Consider the following 24,363-nt stretch of genomic DNA (forward strand, 5'->3'; position numbering starts at 1 on the left):
CGTCAGGTGGGCGACCTGTCAGTGCGAAGGCCTCGCCCAGGGACTGGCGAGCATACAGGGTGGGGGAATGTAGGGGACAGGGACCTGGTGAGCTGTGCAGACGGGTGGAACCATTGTTGCCGGGAGTCGGGGTTCCGGGGGACGGATTTGAGGGGTGCATGGGAAGCCAGGCTCATGTGACAGGAGGAAGAGTGACGCAGGGAGAGGAGAGGATAAAAAGCAAAACGCGCGAAAGCAGGGGCAGAGAAGCGCGGGAAATCTCTGAGGAGAGGAAACTGCAGCGCAGTTGTTGTGAGTGTGCAGGCCGCAGTGAGACTTGCTGGAAGCAGGGGGAAAACGTGCAACAGACACTGCGGGCAACTACCAGAGCCCCCAAAAAGAGGCGCATTCGTCGTCAGCGACCCCCCAGGCAGAGGGGTAGTGCTGACCAGCTCAGGGACAGTATTACCGCACTCCCTGAGAGCACCTTGCCAGAGAGTGCTACGGACTCGCATGGTTTCGTCTCAGCTGTGACTGATACTGATTATTCTCCTAATCCTCCTCAAAAAGACTCTTCTCTGGACTGGGAGGCTGTTACCTCGGATCAACGTCCGCCTGCAGGAGGAAACGCAGCACCGCAAAAGACATTCTGGACTCGACTCTACGCCTGGGCCCGTCGCCAGAAGACACCTCCTTCCTCCGCCATCAGGACTACGGCGTTGTCGGAGCCTCACCGTCAGGACTACATCGCTGAACCAGCACTGATAAGTGACCGTTGTTGACTTTATCTTAGTAGGGAGTCACTAGTGAGGCGCTGCCGCGTTCTACGGGTATAGTTCAGGGCGGTCATATAGTAGTTAGGATTTACTGCGAGATTGTGTTCTTGTATATAAGTTTCCTGCGTGGAAAAACGTTTGTCATCTTTTTGGTTGGAAGTTAAAAAGAAAGTTAAAAACGCTATTTGCTTTCTGGCTCCTATTTGTCCCTGCATCCTTCTTTACCTGCGGTCCCTACAAGTGCTCACTGGAACCTTCTGTAATTTAAAAACCCTACTGTAACCAATGCCAGCAGTATGTTTTGCAGCAATAAGGTTGCGAAGGTCTTGAGGCAGCTCGCTGGTTTTACCCATCATGAGATGTCTCTTGTGTGGCAACTTGGTAAGGAGACACCTTTTTATAGGCCATCAGTTGAACGAGCTGATATTATTTTTCAGTTGGTGACAGCATTGCTCTCTAATTACTGATAGACTTCAGCTGCTGTTGTGACTTTCCATGGCTTTTTTCATTTTTCTTCATGTGTTCAACACTTTCCCTGTGCCATTTCTCATTATTACACATAACTGATAATGTCATGTCAATAGCACATTTATAAATATATTTACTTCGAAAATTGGTGTCTTTTTCATTACTTAAATAATGTTCACACATTGCGTTTTTGTTGCATTTTTTGATGCAAATTTTAAGCTGCTTACAAAATAACTATAAAACCAGATTGACAAAAATATTTTTAGCTGTAAATCCAGGTATTTAATTAGATAAAAAAAATAGTCTCCAGAGATGGACAATTTCTTTAACTCGGCTCAAAGTATTCTGTAGAGACCCTGATTCCCCTGCGATGTGTCGCTTAGTAGTTTACAGGGTGCAGCATTGTGATAGAATCACAGGTTTCTCTGCTACGGATTAGCAGAGCTCGGAATGCTGAGTTGTGTATAACCCTGCCCACACCACTGATTAGCGGCATTCTGTCATTACACAGAAAGCAGCCAATCAGTGCTGGGGGCGGCGTTGGACCAGGAGGCATGAGACAACTAGTCCTTCAGTGATAATCTTCTGTTGATAAAACCCTGAATTTATTGAATCCGTAACACACAGAAGAGTAAGTAATACATCGCTGGATTCGGGGTCTCTTCCCCTAAATCTTGCTGCTCTCTGAGTTCGTAGCAAAAACCTGCTGTCAGATTCCTTTTAAAATGTGCCTTCAGTTATGTAGAAAGATGATTAAAAATACAGGATTTTGCACAATAATTAGACTGTAGTAGTAGCAGTTCTAGTAGTAGTTCTAGTAGTAATTCTAGTAGTAGTTCTAGTAGTAGTAGTAGTTCTAGTTGTAGTAGTAGTAGTAGTAGTTCTAGTAGTAATTGTTGTAGTAGTAGTAGTTCTACTAGTAGTTTTAGAAGTAGTAGTAGTTCTACTAGTAGTAGTTGTAGTAGTAGTAGTAGGTCTAGTAGTAGTAGTAGTTCTAGTAGTAGTTCTAGTAGTAGTTCTAGTAGTAGTTCTAGTAGTAGTTCTAGTTGTAGTAGTAGTAGTTCTAGTTGTAGTAGTAGTAGTTCTAGTAGTAATTGTTGTAGTAGTAGTAGTTCTACTAGTAGTTTTAGAAGTAGTAGTAGTTCTAGTAGTAGTAGTTCTAGTAGTAGTTCTAGTAGTAGTTCTAGTAGTAGTAGTTCTAGTAGTAGTAGTTCTAGTAGTAGTTCTAGTAGTAGTAGTAGTTCTAGTAGTAGTAGTAGTTCTAGTTGTAGTAGTAGTTCTACTAGTAGTTTTAGAAGTAGTAGTAGTTCTACTAGTAGTAGTAGTTCTAGTAGTAGTAGTTCTAGTAGTAGTTCTAGTAGTAGTTCTAGTAGTAGTAGTAGTTCTAGTTGTAGTAGTAGTAGTTCTACTAGCAGTTCTAGTAGTAGTTCTACTAATAGTAGTAGTTCTAGTAGTAGTAGCTCTAGTAGTAGCTCTAGTAATAGCAGCAGCAGCAGCAGCACTAGTAGTAGTACCAGTAGTAGTAGTAGTACCAGTAGTAGTAGCAGTACCAGTAGTAGTACCAGTAGTAGTAGTAGTACCAGTAGTAGTAGTAGTACCAGTAGTAGTAGTAGTACCAGTAGTAGTAGTAGTAGTACCAGTAGTAGTAGTACCAGTAGTAGTTCTTTAAAGGCATCGGTAATAAGTGATGGATCGTTAGGGGTGTGTCCAGTGAGACCCTTACTGATCCTTACAATTGTATTCTGAAATGCTCCATGGGGAATGGCGTCCACCACTCTGTTTATTCTCCTTGGGATTCCTGTAGATCTCTGGCAGTGCCAAAGTGATTGGAGCGTTGGGGTCTGTATGCGGCTTCCGGATTATTAGCAGGGTGGGGGATATTCTGAGAACCAGGTGGGGATCACAGCGGTTGGGTCGCTAATGATCCGTAAGTTATCACTTATCACACCTTCATTTTTTCTTTTTTTCCTTTTTTTCCTTCCGTAGGACAGTCATGAGTTACAGGAGGGTATTTGGGAACTGCAGTGGAGACACACTGCACCATGTGGTTCCTGTGTCGCTCTCCAGCACATTTCCCGGCCATTTCTTCCCTTCACTCCCATTGCCTTGCCCCTCTAACGCCACATTTCGACAGCTGGTGCCGCTTGTAACGTGCATGCATTAATGGAGGGAAATGGGAACGAGGCTTACTACAATATAATATAAAGGACATGCAGATTCAAGGACTGGGGCAATTTTAAAAAGCTGTCTCATCAATTCTAAACTATCCTTTCTCGAAAACCCTGCTCCTCCGACTGACTAATGTTCGATCACCTGCCACCATTTGTTAATAATTACCGAGCGTTATCACTCATTGTTCTGCTTAGAAACGAGCTGCGGCACGAAGGGTTAAGCGTAAAATTTACCCGACATCAATAGCTTTATTGAAGAAATTCTCCTTTCCCCTCGCTTTTTTTCTTTTTTTTTTTTCCTTTTGCTTCATAATTTGCAGAGAGCTGCAAATGTCAGTCTTGATGTACTGCCTCTCGAAATTAGTCAATAGAGCAAACAGCTAGAATTGCTGTGGGCAGAAAATAAGCACTGTAATCATGACATAACTGGGGTCAGTGATTTATGGATTTCAATATAGTAGTAGCTGCATATGATTGAAAATTTACTAGGTCACTAGTGCACCAAAAATTTTTTATTTGCAGCCTCGGGGCATCTTTTGAAATGTGCAACAAAATAAGAACCCTTGAACCTGTTTTGTCATAGTGCAGGCTCAGTGGATGACAGGGGCAGCCCGGCGAGTCTCATTTAAATGCAAATGACCTGCAAAGTTTTGCATTCAACTCCATTTTAAACATCCCAAGTATCCCTGCGAGGGTTTTCTAAACGTGCCATAAAAAGGGACATGAAAATAAAATTACTTCAACATTGTAGTTTTTTTTTCTTCTTTTTTTACCTTTTTTTTTTTTTTTTCTCCTTTTTTATTATTTGAAGCTTGAAGCCGAAGCCATTCCTGAAGTGTCGGAGAAGTACGAGATCACCTCTGTGCCAACGTTCTTGTTTTTTAAGGTAGGAAACGCAACGGAAATGGATAATTTGTGTGTGGAGATGTGTCTATAGATGTATGTATATATCTATAGACACATCTCCACACACAAATTATGTATGTATATATGTTTGGACAAATATTAACATTTTTTAGATTTGTTCCAGTGCATCTAGTTTGCATTTATACTGTTCTCTATGCTGAGCGTAGCTTTGGGGTTTCCATCTATATTTCCGAAAAAACAGGATTGAAACAAAGAAACCCTGACGGAGCCATTCAGAATAATGATACAGATAGAGGCACTTTGGCCTGATCTGGCAGTATCCTATATTTTCCAGGCTGATACATTAGGTTCTTTGTCTACTTTTCTGTCCACCTAAATATGTCACTGCCAATACCAAACTACATTGACCCCCGTTTTCCTTATTATAATAAATGGTTCTGTCGGGCTTCCATTTGACTCCGATTTTTTCTTTTGTATTTATATGGAAACACCGACGCAGTGCTCAACGTAGAGTGCAGGATAAGTGTGAACCAAGCCTAAAAATAAACCCGTATGCGAATAATTGAAATTACAGTTTTTCTGTTGTGCGTCTTCAGCTACAGTGACGTACTGCGAGCAAATTGTGCCGTTATAATGCCATCTGCGCCCTACTGCAAAGTAACCAACCAAAACGAGAGGGAGCAGATGGGATTGACTGTATCACCTGACTACACAGGGTTTGTTTGTAGTCTGTTACCGTAGAAAGATAGTCATTGTAGCTACTTTCATTCATTTTAAACATGTAGTAGAAAAAAAAAAATGCTTGTGAAGGTGAAACCTTCCTGATGTCTCGCCAAGACTTCTGTACAGTCTTTACCCATAGTTTAGTAGCGAAAAAATTCTAAGAACAACCTTGTGCTTTCTATATATATATATATATATATATATATATATATAATATATATATATATATATATATATATATATATATATATATTAAAAAAAAAATTAACAGTCACTAAACTCTTACTCCCCAAAATGTAAAGAGGTGCAAACTTGTGAGCCGAGTCCACACAGAGCCGATGTTTTCAGCATGTCAGCCACATGTGAACAGACACAATTTGCTCTTTTTGTAACTACTGTATATAATGATGATTTTCCATGGAATTGTCAAGAACAAAAAATGTATCTGTGCCGAGTGTCGGAGTTTCTGCGAGTTCTCTCCCGAACAGCATGGTGTTTTGTGGGTGTATATCCCCCTCTATTGGCCAGGATGGTCTATAACTTTTTTTTTTTTTTTCTTCATCTTTTTGAACACCGAGAATCTTTTAATTTCCTTGTATTCGGTGAATTTTTTTTAAACTCTTCAATGGCCAAACGAGATACCTTTACGTGGTTTGCTTTGTTGTTACACAGGGTAATGTAGGGCTAAAAAAAGCAAACCGTTTTACTCACTCTCCCCTGGTCCAGCATCGAGTCTTTGCCACTGGTCCCCATTATTGTCTGCAGCGCTGATTGGCTGCACAGCTGTCATCATACCAGTTATTTGCAGCAGTGTTATGACATCAGCGCTGCAGACAATAACAGAGACCAGGAGCAGCACTGAATACTTGGCGCTGGACCAGGGGAGGGTGATTAAAACAGAGTTGGCTTTTTTTTTTATATTAAACTGAAACTGAAAAACACACTCAATGGGGTATTCCATTCCCATTAAATATTGGCGCTGATCTTGAGAATAAACAGGCGGCAGCACCGCCACTTTATTGCTTTTCCGTTGCCCAGCGGTGGTCCAAGCCCATCGCTGCAGAACGGCTCCATTCAAGTGAATGGTACTGTCATAGTCGGGTGGCCAGGAGCACAAATGTGTCCAATTGCTAAAGTAGTGACATCCCTACACCATGTTCCTTGGGATCAGTTAGGGCCCTAGAATTAAGACACAATTTAGTAAGCTGGAAACATCCCTTTAAAGGGGCCATCACAGGAAAATATATGGTAAGTGCAGGGGGCACTGAAAGAATCCCTCGCCATCCATCAGCCCCTCAGGCCCAGTACTATGCCAATCTCAGTGGGGCAGATTCATTAGTACTGGCCTTAAAAAGGCAGCAGAAACTACCCCCAATATATCACATTGGTGCCTACATCTTGCCGGGCACATTGGACACATTTAATTATTGGTTCTTCTTGGCTGCAGCGATCATTCATGGTTGCATTTCTGCTTTTTTTTGGGGGGGTGTTTTTAAGCCTTTTTTTGATTTGCACCAAATTCTCTTTTTTAAATTTGTGCCTTTAAATCGTTTTTTATTTCTTTTTCTTGTTCACCAATGTGGCCATAGTTTTTATTTTCCAGATTTGTGCGCCACAATTCGTCACGTGCAACATTTTTTTTTTGTGCAGATGTACTCAAGTCTCCGTCCCTTCTCCCCCCTCGCCTCGTCGGAGCTATTATATATATATTTTTTCTCAAATAATATGACATTTCAGCAGAACATGCAAAAAAACAAAAAAAGGATCATTTTGAGCAAATAATCATGAACCGCATTCTCCATTTTGAAGAACTTGGTGCAGTAAATGACATCGGATACAAGACGTGGGGAAAAAAAAGTGACTTTAAAAGTACCACAAAGGATGAATGGTGTCAAAATAATGGCACCTGGCATTAACCCATTCCTGAAATTTTAGCACAATTTACATCTTTCAGTTGCTGCACCTCCCCAATGAAAAAACAAATGCCATAAATATAAGCAACCCCCCCAAATTCGGCGGACTGCATGTACGTCAGATTTTGGCACAATTGGAGCCAGAATTCTGGGATATTGGTCAGTAAAACGTCCCCCAATCTGTCACCTTTCCCGAATCCTCTACAGATGTTATTATGAAGGTCGTGCTTTGATGCGTTGACTACATTTGAGATGTTTCTTGTTCGTTTTTTGGATTTTGTGGTGACGCTCGTATCACTTATTACACCAGGGTAGCAATTTTGCAGTTGTTTAATTGACAAGTAAGAATGAAGGCTGTAGCCCCCGAGATTTGCGTTCCCCTCTTGTAGTATCTGCCTTTGATTCTCAGGCTTCTTATCCTTCTTTTTTCTGTCCTAGAATTCTCAGAAGATTGACAGGTTAGACGGGGCCCATGCACCCGAGTTGACCAAACGGGTCCAGCGCCATGCATCAAACGCCTCTCCCCCAGCTACCTCCAACAGCGCTCCGAAGGAAGACATCAATGTGCGGCTGAAGAAGCTGATCAACGTGGCCCCTTGTATGCTGTTCATGAAAGGGTCCCCTCAGGAGCCCAGATGTGGTACGTCCATGGATGGAGCAGGAGAAAGGCTTGTGATGTAGTCATCATGTCCCCTCTGCTCTACGCTGACTTGTAACTGGTTTATGTGAGTCTGACAACCTTGTGACCTTCTGCGGACATTGGAAAATATTGTTGGGGGTCAAATTGATTACATACGGCATTAAAGATTACAGTTACCCCCTATCCATTGAGTTGGGGTTATAGAACTTATTGCTGAGGGTCCAAGCCGCTGGGTCCTCGCGTGATCCCTAGATCAGGAATTGAAATCCCCAAGAACGGGGCTTGAATGTAGCAGAGTTGTGCGTGCACGCTTGACCTCCTCTCCATTCATTCTCTGTGAGGGTGCCTGAGCACTGTGCTCGGCTTTCTTCCGCAGTCCTGTTGACAATGAATGAAGAGGAGGTCGAGCGTGGCCCTTCCACTCTATTCAAGACCAAGCGCAGCACCCCAATCTCTGGATGACTGTCGGACCCCAGCAATAAGCACGTTATCCCCCCTTAATTGTGTGTGGGATTTTTTTTAATAACCCTCTAATATCTGATTTGTTGGGTTTCCAGAATGAATGCCATGATAGATATTTTTTATTATCATGTAATTAAGAATATCACTATTTACTGACAGCAATCAGCTCTTACTAAGGTAAGAAATACAAAGTATTTTAGAAAGTAGCTCAAAGAGAATCTGCAGGCTGCCCTGGACTGAGGATTGGCCCGCAGGCTGCCCTGGACTGAGGATTGGCCCGCAGGCTGCCCTGGACTGAGGATTGGCCCGCAGGCTGCCCTGGACCGAGGATTGGCCCGCAGGCTGCCCTGGACCGAGGATTGGCCCGCAGGCTGCCCTGGACCGAGGATTGCCCCGCAGGCTGCCCTGGACCGAGGATTGCCCCGCAGGCTGCCCTGGACTGAGGATTGGCCCGCAGGCTGCCCTGGACTGAGGATTGGCCCGCAGGCTGCCCTGGACTGAGGATTGGCCCGCAGGCTGCCCTGGAATGAGGATTGCCCCGCAGGCTGCCCTGGACCGAGGATTGCCCCGCAGGCTGCCCTGGACCGAGGATTGCCCCGCAGGCTGCCCTGGACCGAGGATTGCCCCGCAGGCTGCCCTGGACCGAGGATTGCCCCGCAGGCTGCCCTGGACCGAGGATTGGCCCGCAGGCTGCCCTGGACTGAGGATTGGCCCGCAGGCTGCCCTGGACTGAGGATTGGCCCGCAGGCTGCCCTGGACCGAGGATTGCCCCGCAGGCTGCCCTGGACCGAGGATTGCCCCGCAGGCTGCCCTGGACCGAGGATTGCCCCGCAGGCTGCCCTGGACCGAGGATTGCCCCGCAGGCTGCCCTGGACCGAGGATTGCCCCGCAGGCTGCCCTGGACCGAGGATTGCCCCGCAGGCTGCCCTGGACCGAGGATTGCCCCGCAGGCTGCCCTGGACCGAGGATTGCCCCGCAGGCTGCCCTGGACCGAGGATTGCCCCGCAGGCTGCCCTGGACCGAGGATTGCCCCGCAGGCTGCCCTGGACCGAGGATTGCCCCGCAGGCTGCCCTGGACCGAGGATTGCCCCGCAGGCTGCCCTGGACCGAGGATTATCCGCCTCAGGAGCGGTATGTACTGTAGGTCAACACATGGCAGACCTTTCTGCAGTGAATTTGCTGCCATACTTGTGTGTTGGACCCTGTTCACACTTGAGTGTTTCACGTGTAGTCCATCGCTGATTTTCATGAATAGAAAACTTGCGCATTATAGTCTACAAGCTGTTTTTTTTTTCTTTGCTAATGTATTGTCTGCAAAAAGGAAAAATGAGACGTCCAATTTGCAGATCGTCCACCCAAACAAGTGACTGGGTTTGTTAAAAAGTGTCTAGCACCTGGTTGTCATCTGTGTGTGTTGTCCAAGTACTTGCCATATTTTAGCGTTTAATGGGTCATAGCTAGCTATAAATATATAAAGCCGAGCAGCATCGGAGTAATGTAAGATCCCAGCTGTCTATCCCTTTAAAGTCTATGGTGAATAGTAACTTCTGAGGAGTTGACAGAGAGATTGGATTTTTGGTGATCTTTGTCGCATTGCTGATGTTTGACCATGGCAATTAGGGGTTTAACAAAGACAAGCCACTCTGAGTCCTACAGTGGGATTAAAAAACAAAGCCAGTCAGACAGAGGACAGTAACGTTGATTAAAAATCAACAGAAAAAAGAACAATTTTTAAAAAAAATTTCTATTAAAAAAAAAATATTTAAAATAACTCCAGAATTGTCAAAACTAGTTTGAAGCGACAAAATGTTAACTTACTTTCATTGAATAACCCATTTATTACCTTTTCAAGGTGATGGGGGGTCGGGCCACTTGTTCCCCCTCTGATGGCAGAAGAGGGCACTGTTATACCCGTTAGAATGGAGCAGTAGCGCACATGCTCAACCGCCGCGCCATTCATTCCCTATGGAGTTGCTTCCCACTGCAGTCCCGTAAAGTATGTGTGGGGTGATTGCCCCGGTCTGCCAGCAGTCGGACCCCCACTGACCAATACAATTTCACTTGTCCTTTGGATAGGTGATTTCAGCTGAACCACATAGCGTTCTGCTTCTTATTCACTTTCCCATATAAAAATAAATTAAAAAAGGCAATCAAATAATTATAATATAAGCATTTATAACAACCACAAAAAGAAACAATTAAAAAAGAAAAAAGAATTGAAAGTGTAATTGAGTCCATCTCCCCCTCCAAAATTTTTTAAGAAAAAAGTAGAAAAATCAAAAATTGAAATGTGTGTGTGTGTGTGTGTGTGTGTGTATATAATATGTATATGTATGTATAGAGAGAGAGATACCGTATGTATATACGGTATATAGATAGACACATGTAAATGTAATTTATTTCTTAGGGGTTAATGGAAATAAAATTGCACTCAACTTTGTTTTTTTAAGTTATTATATATACACACCCAAGAATAAATTGAGGAATTAAAGAAATTAAAAAACAATATAGCTTTTGTAATGCATAATTAAAAATATGAAAAGAAAATAAAGTGCTTGGTCTTGATAACAAAAAGAGACCACTCCTTCGGGGAATAAAGTTATTTTCACTCCTTCGGGGGATAAAGTTATTTTTGTAGTTTTTTTTTTTTTTTCAGAATAAAACTACATATTAATAAGTGAATAATATAATCTGCAAAAATCGCTATATGATCTTTTCTAAGTGTAAACATAAGACCTAAGGAAAGGAATAATTTAACAAATGCGTCTTCATCTTTCTTAGCCTCCATGCAGGAATAAAAGCGCTCGGCAGTTCTGTCCCGTAGCACAACATTTACACTGTGCCGCATTAACCCTTAAAATTGGAATCCAGCCCATCAATCTTGCCAGTGTTCACGCCCGTCGCCCTGAGCTCCCACAAAGCTTTGTGCTGGGGCCCGGTACAGTAAAAATGATTGAATGTATTGGAAACAGAATAACCAAAAGCAATCAGCCTTCAGCTATTTACTAATGAACTCCCCGATGGACGGCACATTTTGGGATCTGTGTTTTACTCCGGGCTGTACATGAACTTAACACTTGAGTGGCAGCAGAGCGTAAATAACGGCGCGCACATCACACACCTCCACTGCATGCAGATCGTGGCCGCACCGCAGCAGTGCCGGAAGGGAAAGCCATGGCTCAGCTAAGGGAATGGGAGGTCACACAGAGGGGATTCACATTCGGGGACCGGGCAGGCGGAGGGGACGCCATAATATGTTACACGAGGAGGATACTCATCGGGCCATCATTAGTGTTAGTGGTGACCAATACACCAAAGAAAGGTTTACCAACGATCGTTCCACCTGCAGAGAAGGCTATATAGCTTCACTATGAAATAATTAACCAAACTATTGGACACCTCTGTCTGGGAAGGAAGGTGGCAGTCGGCCTTAGACCGGATTCACACATCGACCAGCCGAGGGTCTCCTGTGTAAATTTGATAGCCTCATATATGGCTATGAGGTTGTTGAGGACCAAGTTTGGACCATGATTTTGTGACTGACCATGGGTCTTCTGACCCAAACTTGATATTCTGTTTGGACGGGTTCAGGAGACGAGCAATTTAGTCCAGAAAACATAATCCATACTCTTTAATGTGATAAATGGACGTCTGAATTCGGCCTTTAGGCTCTGTGTACACAGTGCGTTTTTTATGCATTTCTTCTGCACGGAATTGGGCATAAAACGCTATGGAATCCTTACGCAAGCTAATTCCATGACAATCCTGAAGTGTTGTGCACATGACCAATTCCTTAAGTATTCGCAGTGAGATTTTTTTCTGCAACATGTCAATTCTTTGCGCGTTTCTGCAGCGTTTTTCATCCATTGACTTCAATTTAGTCAGTCAAATCTGCAGGAAAGCGCAGGTATAAAAATGTTTGCGGATTTACTGAGTTTTTTTGTTTGCGTTTTACCGGCTTCCTAGGGGGGTTCCCACACTGTCATCTGTGTGGTTCTTATTGGCGGTAATGCTACCATTGGTTAGAGCTCTGTGGGGTAATGCTGTCACATGTCAGTGTGACCCCACAGCTGTGACTGTGACCCCGCAGCGGTGACCTGTGGTAAAAAGCTTACCGCAGGTCAGCAGGCGTGGGCTGATGAGACTACTGCTCCCATTGGACTACGTCTGCTGTCACTGATAACAGTGACAGCAAGTGCTGCTGATGGGAGACTTAGGCTCTTCATTCGGCGCCCATGCTCACAGTTTAAGAAAAAAAAAAGATAATTACATACATATAAAATGCATAAAAATAAAATAAAAACCCATTATACTCACCTAACACCAAATCCCCGATGCCCTCGTCTCATAGAAAAAATGTAAAATAATAAACCAACATATACTCACCTGTCTGCCGTAGTCCACGTAATCCTGAGTGTCCCACGGAGATCTCACCTGTAGAAGAGTCACATTGTGAGATGTGACTACACTACCTGGCCACCTGCGATACACTGACAGGAGGTAATAGCCCCCGCAGTGTATCACTGAGCTGCCAGGAGAGAGAGAGTACTCCGGAGTTCATAGTCATCCATGTAATATAATGTACAGCCCATAGTTATCCATATTAGTATAATGTACAGTGCATAGTCATCCATAAAGTATAATGCACAGCCCATAGTCATCCATGTAGTATAATGCACAGCCCATAGTCAGCCATGTAGTATAATGCACAGCCCAAAGTCATCCATATTAGTATAATGCACAGCCCATAGTTATCCATATTTGTATAATGTACAGTGCATAGTCATCCATAAAGTATAATGCACAGCCCATAGTCATTCATGTAGTATAATGCACAGCCCATAGTCATCCATGTAGTGTAATGCACAGCCCATAGTCATCCATGTATTGTAATGCACAGCCCATAGTCATCCATGTAGTATAATGCACAGCCCAAAGTTATCCATATTAGTATAATGCACAGTGCATAGTCATCCATGTAGTATAATGCACAGCCCATAGTCATCCATGTAGTATAATGCACAGCCCAAAGTTATCCATATTAGTATAATGCACAGTGCATAGTCATCCATGTAGTATAATGCACAGCCCATAGTCATCCATGTAGTATAATGCACAGCCCAAAGTCATCCATATTAGTATAATGCACAGCCCATAGTTATCCATATTAGTATAATGTACAGTGCATAGTCATCCATAAAGTATAATGCACAGCCCATAGTCATTCATGTAGTATAATGCACAGCCCATAGTCATCCATGTAGTGTAATGCACAGCCCATAGTCATCCATGTAGTGTAATGCACAGCCCACAGTCATCCATGTAGTGTAATGCACAGCCCAGTCATCCATGTAGTGTAATGCACAGCCCATAGTCAGCCATGTAGTATAATGCACAGCCCATAGTCATCCATGTAGTGTAATGCACAGCCCATAGTCATCCATGTAGTGTAATGCACAGCCCATAGTCATCCATGTAGTATAATGCACAGCCCACAGTCATCCATGTAGTGTAATGCACAGCCCATAGTCATCCATGTAGTGTAATGCACAGCCCATAGTCATCCATGTAGTGTAATGCACAGCCCATAGTCATCCATGTAGTATAATGCACAGCCCACAGTCATCCATGTAGTATAATGTACAGCCCATAGTCATCCATGTAGTGTAATGCACAGCCCATAGTCATCCATGTAGTGTAATGCACAGCCCATAGTCATCCATATTAGTATAATGCACAGTGCATAGTCATCCATGTTGTATAATGCACAGCCCAAAGTCATCCATATTAGTATAATGCACAGTGCATAGTCCTCCATTCAGTATAATGCACAGTGCATAGTCCTCCATTCAGTATAATGCACAGTGCATAGTCCTCCATTCAGTATAATGCACAGTGCATAGTCCTCCATTCAGTATAATGCACAGCCCATAGATGGGTTTCTGCACGGCAGTACACTTCAGGTGAGTGTGAAATAATTCGCTCATGTATAAATTTTGCCGCTACCACTGTTGAGACCAGTTTTTCTTTCTTGCAGGGTTCAGCAGACAAATTCTGGATATTCTGAGCAAGCATAAAATCCAATTCAGCAGCTTCGATATACTTTCTGATGAAGAAGTGCGGCAAGGACTGAAAACCTTCTCCAACTGGCCCACGTATCCGCAATTCTACATCAATGGGGAGCTAATAGGCGGACTGGACATCGTGAAGGTGAGCGGCGGCACGAGCACCAGGTGGTGTCACACTGCGAGAAAACACCCATCATATCTAACTGCTGGTCTCATCCTCAGGAGATGGAGGCATCAGGGGAGCTGCAAACCATGTGTCCCAAGGCCCAGAGCCTGGAAGACAGGTAGGAGGCTGCTCATCTATAGCCTAGACGTGTGATCATAGTGCTGTCATTGACTTAAGAAAAACAACCAAAAAAAATCAAAACTTCCTGTGTACCCCATAGTAAAAACACATAAAGCACAAGTTCTCACACAGCAATGCCACTCCATCAGTCTCTTTATTACAACCAGCCGCACTTCTCCAGTCCAAAGGACAGCCCGATGTCTTCACTGTAGATCCTTGTCAGGTGGATCAGTGAATTGATGTCTCGTTCGTTTTTCACATACAGCTTGATGTCATCCATGTAGAGGAGGTGGCTGATGGAGCTTCCACTCTTGAACTTGTATCTATAGCCAGACTCCGTAATTATCTGACTGAAGGGGTTCAAGCCTATGCAGAACAACAATGGGGACAGATCATCACCTTGGTATATGCCACATTTGATGGTCACTTTTGCTAGTTGTCTCGAGTTCACTTCCAATGTTGTTCTTCATAGCCATTTTAATTATATATACACAGTACAGAGCAAAAGTTTGGACACACCTCCAGATTTTTGTGTATTTTCATGACTATGAAAATTGTACATTCACACTGAAGGCATCAAAACTATGAATTAACACATGTGGAATTATATGAAATTATGTCTTATATTCTAGGTTCTTCAAAGTAGCCACCTTTTGCTTTGATGACTGCTTTGCACACTCTTGGAATTCTCTTGATGAGCTTCAAGAGGTTGTCACCGGGAATGGTTTTCACTTCACAGATGTGCCCTGTCAGGTTTAATAAGTGGGATTTCTTGCCTTATAAATGGGGTTGGGACCATCAGTTGTGTTGTGCAGAAGTCTGGTGGATACACAGCTGATAGTCCTACTGAATAGACTGTTAGAATTTGTATTATGGCAAGAAAAAAGCAGCTAAGTAAAGAAAAACGAGTGGCCATCATTACTTTAAGAGATGAAGGTCAGTCAGTCCGAAAAATTGGGAAAACTCTGAAAGTGTCCACAAGTGCAGTGGCAAAAACCATCAAGTGCCACAAAGAAACTGGCTCACATGAGGACCGCCCCAGGAAAGGAAGACCAAGAGTCACCTCTGCTTCTGAGGATAAGTTTATCCGAGTCACCAGCCTCAGAAATCGCAGGTTAACAGCAGCTCAGATTAGAGACCAGGTTAATGCCACACAGAGTTCCAACAGCAGACACATCTCTACAACAACTGTTAAGAGGAGACTTTGTGCAGCAGGCCTTCATGGTAAAATAGCTGCTAGGAAACCACTGCTAAGGACAGGCAACAAGCAGAAGAGACTTGTTTGAGCTAAAGAACACAAGGAATGGACCTTAGACCAGTGGAAATCTGTGCTTTGGTCTGATGAGTCCAAATTTGAGATCTTTGGTTCCAACCACCGTGTCTTTGTCTGACACAGAAAAGGTGAACGGATGGACTCTACATGCCTGGTTCCCACCGTGAAGCATGGAGGAGGAGGTGTGATGGTGTGGGGGTGCTTTGCTGGTGACACTGTTGGGGATTTATTCAAAATTGAAGGCATACTGAACCAGCATGGCTACCACAGCATCTTGCAGCGGCATGCTATTCCATCCGGTTTGTGTTTAGTTAGATCATCATTTATCTTTCAACAGGACAATGACCCCAAACACACATCCAGGCTGTGTAAGGGCTATTTGACCAAGAAGGAGAGTGATCGGGTGCTACACCAGATGACCTGGTCTCCACAGTCACCAGACCTGAACCCAATCGAGATGGTTTGGGGTGAGCTGGACCTCAGAGTGAAGGCAAAAGGGCCAACAAGTGCTAAGCATCTCTGGGAACTCCTTCAAGATTGTTGGAAGACCATTCCAGGTGACTACCTTTTGAAGCTCATCAAGAGAATGCCAAGAGTGTCCAAAGCAGTCATCAAAGCGAAAGGTGGCTACTTTGAAGAACCTAGAATATAAGACTTATTTTCAGTTGTTTCACACTTTTTTGTTAAGTATATAACTCCACGTGTTAATTCACAGTTGTGATGCCTAGAGTGTGAATGTACAATTTCATAGTCATGAAAATACAGAAAAATCTTCAAATTAGAAGGTGTGTCCCAACCTTTGCTCTGTACTGTGTGTGTGTGTGTGTGTGTGTGTGTGTGTGTGTGTGTATATATATATATATATATATATATATATATATATATATATATATATATATATATATATATATATATATATATATATATATATATATATATATAAAAAAATTTTTTTTAAACGTAATAAGAAAAATCGAAACTCCCGAAAACAAATAGAAACAAACAAAACAAATTGCAGAATTTCATTTCTTGTCACTCTCACTCCACTTATATATCAAAAGGATTTTTGTCACCCTGGCCCCCTCCAAACAACCCCCCCCCAAAAAAAACCAAACAACTCTTCATATAGTTCTGTCTGCATAAAAAAAAGTTGTGTTTCTTAAAAGAAGGGAAAGAAAAATTGAAAATTCATCCATCTGGGAAGGGTTATAAATCCGTTCCCTGGATGAGGATGGGCTCAAGTAACCAAAAACCAGCAGGGAGTAAAGGTTAATTCTTTATTTTATATAATTTCTTGGTTGTGAGCAATTTCCTTAAAATAGAATTAAAGTTTTTTTTTGTTTGTTTTTGATCCGTGTGTGGAAAACACAGATACAATAGTTACACGGCAGAGGACTGCGGCGCCCTGACAATAGACACTGCTACTGTTGGGGAGTGATGGGCATAAATAATTGTTTTTACTTATTTTTCAGACTCAAGGGTCTTATTAATAAAGCCCCAGTCATCCTATTCATGAAGGGGAGCAAACAGGTACGATGTGGATGTTACATACATGGAAATGTTTTTATTTTCCTTTTAAAAAATTCCATTAAAATTGTAACCTTTCCTTATTTTCTAGATGGCTAAATGTGGCTTTAGCAGACAGATTCTGGAGATCCTGAACAACTCTGGGTAGGTCGTATACACTGCGCTCGCTCCTGGTGATCTTTGGGTTATGAGGGATAATTCTGGACTTTGTTTGACAGTGGTAAATATTTTGCTTATTGAAGAAATGTAATTTTTCTCCTTAGGTGTCCGGATGCTGTCTGTGCTATTTTTTTAAACTAAGTTCGGAATTCTGCTGTCAATTTCTTGCGGAGACATTTACAGTGTGCCGGCGGAGGGGGCGTCATTCTATGCACCCATTGATGCCTCCGTGACATGATCATTGGGGGTCGATGGATTGCCTTAATGGCCGGGGGTCTGCTGAAAACCCCTGTGCCTGTCCTGATGATACTCCTGTGAAAGCCGGCCTGTAGCTGACATTCACAGGAGACCTTCACTATACGTAGAAATACCATAATATTGCGGTGTACAGCACAAACAATCAGATGATCACCGGTTCAAGTTCCTTAAGAAGACCACTATATATAATAGAAAGTGAAAAAAAGTTTAAAAAAAAAAAAAAAAAAAAGAAATGTTGAAATTACCCCATTAAAAAAAATAAAAATAAATAACCCAAAAACCTAAACACATATTTGGTATCGCTATTTTTGTAAAAGTCCAAAATATAAAATTAACTCAATCGGTTAACGGCGCAATCAGAAAAAAATCTGAACAGAATTACGTTTCTTTTGAGGCAAAAAAATGATCAGAGGCGATCAAAAAATTGTATCTTCGCAAAATGGTATGAATAAAAATGTCAGCTCAGGGCGCAAAAAAATAAACCCTCATACAGCTCCATCGACCAAAAATTTAAAATGTTACGGGTCTCAAAAAATGGCGACACACGAGTGAATTTTTTTTTGGTTTTGTTTTTACAAATTTCCAAACTTTGTTCACTACTTTAAATAAAAACAACTATACATATTTGGTATCTCTGTAATAATCTAACTGACCTGGAGAATCATATTGCCGGCTCAGTTTTACCATAAAGTGAACATGGTAAATAAAAAAACCAAACAAAACAATTGTGGAATTGCACTTGGAATTTCTTTCCCTCTTTCTAGTACATCACAGCATAATAAAATGGATGCTGTCATTCAAATGTCCCACAAAGAACAAGCTCTCATTCGCCGACCGAAAAATAAAAATAAAATGTTACGGCACTTGGAAGAGGAGGAGAAAACCACAAAAACAAAAAATAGCCATATCAGGAATGGGTTAATCAACTGGTCATTTTTTTTTTCCCAGTAATATTTTTGTGTAAACCCCATGTTTGTTATAAAAAACAAACTGAGCTTTACTGACCCTCCCCGGGTCCAGCACTGAATTTCCGCGCCTGTGTCTGTTATTGTCTGCAGCGTTGATGTCGTGTAGACAGTGCTGCAGACAGTCGGTGAGCTCAGCGGCTTTGCTCGAGTTCACGTATCCATTAGTCGCAGTGACCACATAGCGTATTGCGCACCTGTACATTATTACTAAAGGCGTGCCGGCCATGTTTTTTAACTTTTTGTGGGAAACAGTAGACCTTCCTGTACTGCCTGGCAATGTTAGATTTCTTAACTGATAAATTACTCACTTTTCCCCACTTCTCCCTTTTTTCAGTGTGGATTATGAAACATTTGATATACTGGAGGATGAAGAGGTGAGAAAACATAAACCATTTATTTATAATAAGATTAATTACTTAACCAGTGGCGCTCGCATTCAAGGGGTCCCTGCTGCAAATAGTAGGACAATGCCACCAAATCTGTCCCAATGTCTAAAATGAATAGACCGAATCCAATATATCTGTCAAATATTTGCTCTACGGGGTATCCAGTATAAGTCCAACCGATTATCAGGAGGATGAAGTAAATGGATTTTAGTAAAATTTAGAATAATGCACGCGGGTGAACCTTCACGAGGGCGGCCTGTCACCGGCCGGGACGGGCCCCCCGCATCTTACCCGCTCAAGTACCGCACCATGGGGTTTACACCACTGGAAGATCTTCTGGTCAAGAACCACAGCTATCAGCTAGTGAACCGGTAACACGACATCACAGGAATTTCTATTAAGAGCTTAAGAGGTATAACGCATGTATGCAGATTTGTCAATTAGGCCTGCAAGCGGTGACTTTTTTTATTTAAAGCTCTTGCTTTTATTCTAAATTTTACTAAAATCCATTTACTTCATCCTCCTGATAATTGGTTGGACTTATACTGGGTACCCCATAGCGCAAATATTTGACAGCTATATAATACATTTATTTACCGTATATACTCGAGTATAAGCCAACCTGAGTATAAGCCGACCCCCCTAATTTTGCCACAAAAAACTGGGAAAACTTAATGACTCGAGTATAAGCCTAGGGTGGAAAATGCAGCAGCTACTGGTAAATTTCAAAAATAAAAATAGGTACCAATAAAAGTAAAATTAATTGAGACATCAGTAGGTTAAATGTTTTTGAATATCCATATTGAATCAGGAGCCCCATATAATGCTCTATACAGTTCATCATGGCCCCATAAGATGCTCCATTCAAAGTACGCCCCATATAATGCTCCATACAGTGTATGATGGGCTCCATAAGGGGCTCCTTAAGATGCTCCATATTAAAATATGCCCCATATAATGCTGCACAATTGTTGATTATGAACCCCATAAGATGCTCCATACAGACATTTGCCTCGTACAGTGCTGCACAAATGCTGATTATGGCCCCATAAGATGCTCCATAGACACATTTGCCCCGTATAATGCTCCACAAATGCAGATTATGGCCCCATAAGATGCTCCATAGAGATCTTTGCCACATATAATGCTGCACCTGGCCCCATACAGATATTTGCCCCATATAATGCTGCACATGGCCCCATAAGATGTTCCATACAGATATTTGCCCCATATAATGCTGCACATGGCCCAATAAGATGCTCCATACAGATATTTTCCCCATATGCTGTTGCTGCGATTAAAAAAATTAAAAATTACATACTCACCTCTCAGGCCCCGGCACTGACAGAGAAGGGAATGGTGCAGTGATGGCTGTAGGTGCTGGACCTGTAGCTGGACCTGTAGCTGGACCTGTAGCTGGACCTGTAGCTGGGCCTGTGCTGGGCCTGTAGCTGGGCCTGTGCTGGGCCTGTGCTGGGCCTGTGCTGGGCCTGTGCTGGGCCTGTGCTGGGCCTGTGCTGGGCCTGTGCTGGGCCTGTGCTGGGCCTGTGCTGGGCCTGTGCTGGGCCTGTGCTGGGCCTGTGCTGGGCCTGTGCTGGGCCTGTGCTGGGCCTGTGCTGGGCCTGTGCTGGGCCTGTGCTGGGCCTGTGCTGGGCCTGTGCTGGGCCTGTGCTGGGCCTGTGCTGGGCCTGTGCTGGGCCTGTGCTGGGCCTGTGCTGGGCCTGCGCTGGGCCTGCGCTGGGCCTGCGCTGGGCCTGCGCTGGGCCTGCGCTGGGCCTGCGCTGGGCCTGCGCTGGGCCTGCGCTGGGCCTGCGCTGGGCCTGCCTTGTCTGGTTTTTATGTATTTATTATATTTCTCTCGTTTTAGGTTCGGCAAGGATTAAAAACCTTCTCTAATTGGCCCACGTACCCACAGCTGTATGTCAAAGGAGAGCTGATCGGAGGCTTGGACATTATCAAGGTAGCGTATGTCTCTATTCATTGAGTATGAAAGGGTTAAAACAGCGTTTCCTCAAGGTGGGCGTGAACTGCTCTCACTTGAATAAACTGTGCCGATTCTTGTGCAGTGCGTACCCTACAACATCAGGCGAACGGTGGAATTGCTGGAAGTCCGACCAATTGTATATTAAAAGCCCCCCAAAAACACTTTTCAACGGTTTATGCATACATGTACAATGGACATGTTCACAAAACTGAGACTGCTGCTCCTGAGATCAGTGCAAGCTCTGAGCTCAGCAGTAGTGAGGAGCGAATGTGCCTCGGGTAAGGTGTTACCTCAGCATGCTCACGTGTTATCCCAGTGTCTTTGGCTTGCTCGAGAATATGGTTCAAGTCCCCACGGCTGCATGTCTCGCTGCTGCCCAACAGCCGCAATACATGCAGGGATTTCTGTTTGGTAGGGAGTAGAACATATTCGAGCACACCAAAGTCACTTGGATAGCACCCGAGCATGCTTAGATAACACCTCATCGGAGCACGTTCACTCATCACTACTCAGCAGATTAACTACTTAGTTGATGCAACCAAAAACGGACCACAGCATCGAAGGGGTTAGCTCTAGAGGGATGTTAACTGGAGCCCATAAATGTAGCTTTTCTTCAAAAAGGATGTGTTGCTCATGTCCTGGGAAGGGATCCTCACATGTGAAGGGGGCCCATTTTCTGAGCCTCTTCCTCATGTGGCTGATGACAGCTATATTCACTAGCCAGCATAGAATTCTGTCCGCAGCTGTTAACCATTTACATGGTGCTGTCAATCTTTTAACATCTACTCCCATCATTTTCCTATGACATGATCGTGGGAGACGGATGTATTACTATGACAGCCAGGGGTCTGCTGAAGACCCCCTGTCACTGTCATCTTGGTCTTCCTGTGATAAGCCGTCAGTTGAGTGCCATAGACTTCCCAAGATGTAGTATTACAGTATATAGTATGAGAAATCAAACAGTCACAAGTTCTAAGTCCTAGCAAGTGGACTAAAAAATGTAAAAAATAGACTTTTTTTTGTAAATATAATGTTTAAAATGCTATTCAAATCACCCATCTTTTCTCCCATTAAAAATAAAGAATGTAAAAAAAAAAATCCAAAACATATTTGGTATCGCCGTGATCATAAAAGTCTGATGTATTAAAATATGGTATTAATTCACCCGATCGGTAAACGCGATGAAGAGAAAAACATCAAAATGTCAGAATTGAATTTTTATTGGTTACTTTACCTCCCTAAAAATGTAATCATCAATCAAAGCTTCATATGTACACAACATTGATATCCATAAAATCAGCATCAAACAAGTCCTCACTCCCCCCATTAGCAGAAAAATGATATTGGTCTCAGAAAATGGAGCCAAATTTATTCTATTTGCAATATTTTGATTTTTTTTCATCACTAAGGCTACGTTCACATTTGCGGTCAGCGCCGCAGCGTCGGGCGCCGCAGCGTCGCCGCATGCGTCATGCGCCCCTATATTTAACATGGGGGCGCATGGACATGCGTTGTGCTGCGTTTTGCGCCGCATGGCCGCAAGCGTTGGACGCAAGAAACGCTTCAAGTTGCATTTTTTTTGCGTCCAACTTTCGGCCAAAAAGGACGCATGCGGCGCAAAACGCAGCGTTTTAGCGTGCGTTTTGCCGCGTTTTTGTTTGCGTTGTGCGCTGCGGCGCCGACGCTGCGGCGCACAACGCAAATGTGAACGTAGCCTTAAATAGAATAATTCTATGCTTGTTTGCTATCATCGTAATTGTCATTCTTCCGGTCATTTGTACCACACAATGAACACCATAACGAGAATACCAAAAAAATGGTTTTAGTCACCATTTCATCACACTTAAAATTTTTTTTCCCGAGTCTGAGTACATTATGGTAAAATGAATAATGCCATTCGAAAGTACACAGAGCTGCAGAATTACAAATGCAGCTCTGAAGTACAATACAGCCTGTAAGCCCAATGTATTTATAACATAAACTTTTTATTTTAGATTAACTTTTCATATAAACTATTGCGTCCTCACTTCAGAGCTACTTTTTCATTCTCTGGTCTGGCCTGAATATCTCTTTGGAAGCCTCTTGTACTAATATGGGGCACCTCCATTTTGTACTGTATTTCACAACCTATAGATGCAGATCTGATAAGGTTATGGCGCTTTCCTTCCATTACTTTCATCTCTCTTCATTTGATTCTGTGTTTCCCTTATGCAGGAATTGAAAGAAAGTGGAGAATTGGTTTCCACGCTGAAGGGTGAACATTAATGGATGGGGAGGCTGTAGACCAGAACCGTCGATTAGTAAATGTATCTCTCTGACCCAGAGTCCTACACCTCGTCCCCTGGATCTCGGCCACCATCACTGAGTCCTTGACCTCATCCCCTGGATTTCGGCCACCATCACTGAGTCCTTGACCTCATCCCCTGGATCTCGGCCACCATCACTGAGTCCTTGACCTCATCCCCTGGGTCTCGGCCACCATCACTGAGTCCTTGACCTCATCCCCTGGATCTCGGCCACCATCACTGAGTCCTTGACCTCATCCCCTGGATCTCGGCCACCATCACTGAGTCCTTGACCTCATCCCCTGGATCTCGGCCACCATAACTGAGTCCTTGACCTCATCCCCTGGATCTCGGCCACCATCACTGAGTCCTTGACCTCATCCCCTGGATCTCGGCCACCATCACTGAGTCCTTCACCTCATCCCCAGGATCTCGGTCACCATCGCTGAGTCCTTCACCTCGTCTCCCAGATCTCGGCCACCATCACCGAGTCCTTGACCTCGTCCCCTGGATTTCGGCCACCATCGCTGAGTCCTTCACCTCGTCTCCCGGATCCCGGCCACCATCACTGAGTCCTTGACCTCATCCCCTGGATCTGAGCCACCATCACCGAGTCCTTGACCTCGTCCCCTGGATTTCGGCCACCATCGCTGAGTCCTTCACCTCGTCTCCCGGATCCCGGCCACCATCACCGAGTCCTTGACCTCATCCCCTGGATCTGAGCCACCATCACCGAGTCCTTGACCTCGTCCCCTGGATTTCGGCCACCATCGCTGAGTCCTTCACCTCGTCTCCCAGATCTCGGCCACCGTCATTACGTAATGATTCCTTCCAATGGTCTGGCTAGAGCTAATAGGGAAATGGGGACCACAGCGTTCCTGCACGTTCATGTGAACCTTTTGAAAACATAAACAAAAAATGTTTTAATTTAATAAACATTATATCGATTCATTCAAGTCTTTTTCTTATATTGGATTTTGTAATAATGTTTTTATAGAGCGAATCCCACAGGGGAAATGTAGTGATCATTAGTGGTATGTTGGTGTCGTCCATTTTCCCCAATAAGGCATATAGACATGGTTTCGCCATATTTCATGAGCTTGCTGGTAACCATTTGTTGACGAGCAAGTAAATCTGCAGGACTCTGGTCAGTATTCTGTTCCCACTGGA

General features: G+C 43.6%; 1 protein-coding gene and 1 long non-coding RNA gene across 7 annotated transcripts in view; one reads left to right on the forward strand and one right to left on the reverse strand.

Annotated features, from left to right (window-relative positions):
• Window positions 1-23,597, forward strand: part of GLRX3 (glutaredoxin 3) — a 39,123-nt gene extending 15,526 nt beyond the window's left edge. Inside the window, exons 3-11 of the mRNA XM_077258432.1 lie at window positions 4,206-4,280; window positions 7,336-7,537; window positions 14,037-14,209; window positions 14,290-14,351; window positions 17,099-17,156; window positions 17,245-17,297; window positions 18,873-18,912; window positions 20,792-20,884; window positions 23,123-23,597. Of these exons, the coding sequence (XP_077114547.1) occupies window positions 4,206-4,280; window positions 7,336-7,537; window positions 14,037-14,209; window positions 14,290-14,351; window positions 17,099-17,156; window positions 17,245-17,297; window positions 18,873-18,912; window positions 20,792-20,884; window positions 23,123-23,173 (807 nt within the window). The 3' untranslated portion in view covers window positions 23,174-23,597. The remainder of the gene's footprint in view (window positions 1-4,205; window positions 4,281-7,335; window positions 7,538-14,036; window positions 14,210-14,289; window positions 14,352-17,098; window positions 17,157-17,244; window positions 17,298-18,872; window positions 18,913-20,791; window positions 20,885-23,122) is intronic.
• On the reverse strand, window positions 23,349-24,140 carry LOC143769670 (uncharacterized). 6 transcript variants are annotated; one of them, XR_013214444.1, is made up of 4 exons: window positions 23,898-24,140; window positions 23,652-23,815; window positions 23,529-23,610; window positions 23,388-23,487 (listed from the first exon to the last, which is right to left on the reverse strand). It is a non-coding gene; the product is annotated as an uncharacterized LOC143769670 (long non-coding RNA). The 6 variants fall into 6 exon arrangements; XR_013214442.1 differs by having other exon boundaries at window positions 23,390-23,487; window positions 23,529-23,569; window positions 23,693-23,815; XR_013214443.1 differs by lacking the exon at window positions 23,529-23,610 and having other exon boundaries at window positions 23,349-23,487; window positions 23,693-23,815.
• Window positions 24,141-24,363: the final 223 nt, after the last annotated feature.

This window comes from Ranitomeya variabilis, chromosome 4 (assembly GCF_051348905.1).
Source record: "Ranitomeya variabilis isolate aRanVar5 chromosome 4, aRanVar5.hap1, whole genome shotgun sequence".
NCBI classification, from domain to species: Eukaryota; Metazoa; Chordata; class Amphibia; order Anura; family Dendrobatidae; genus Ranitomeya; species Ranitomeya variabilis.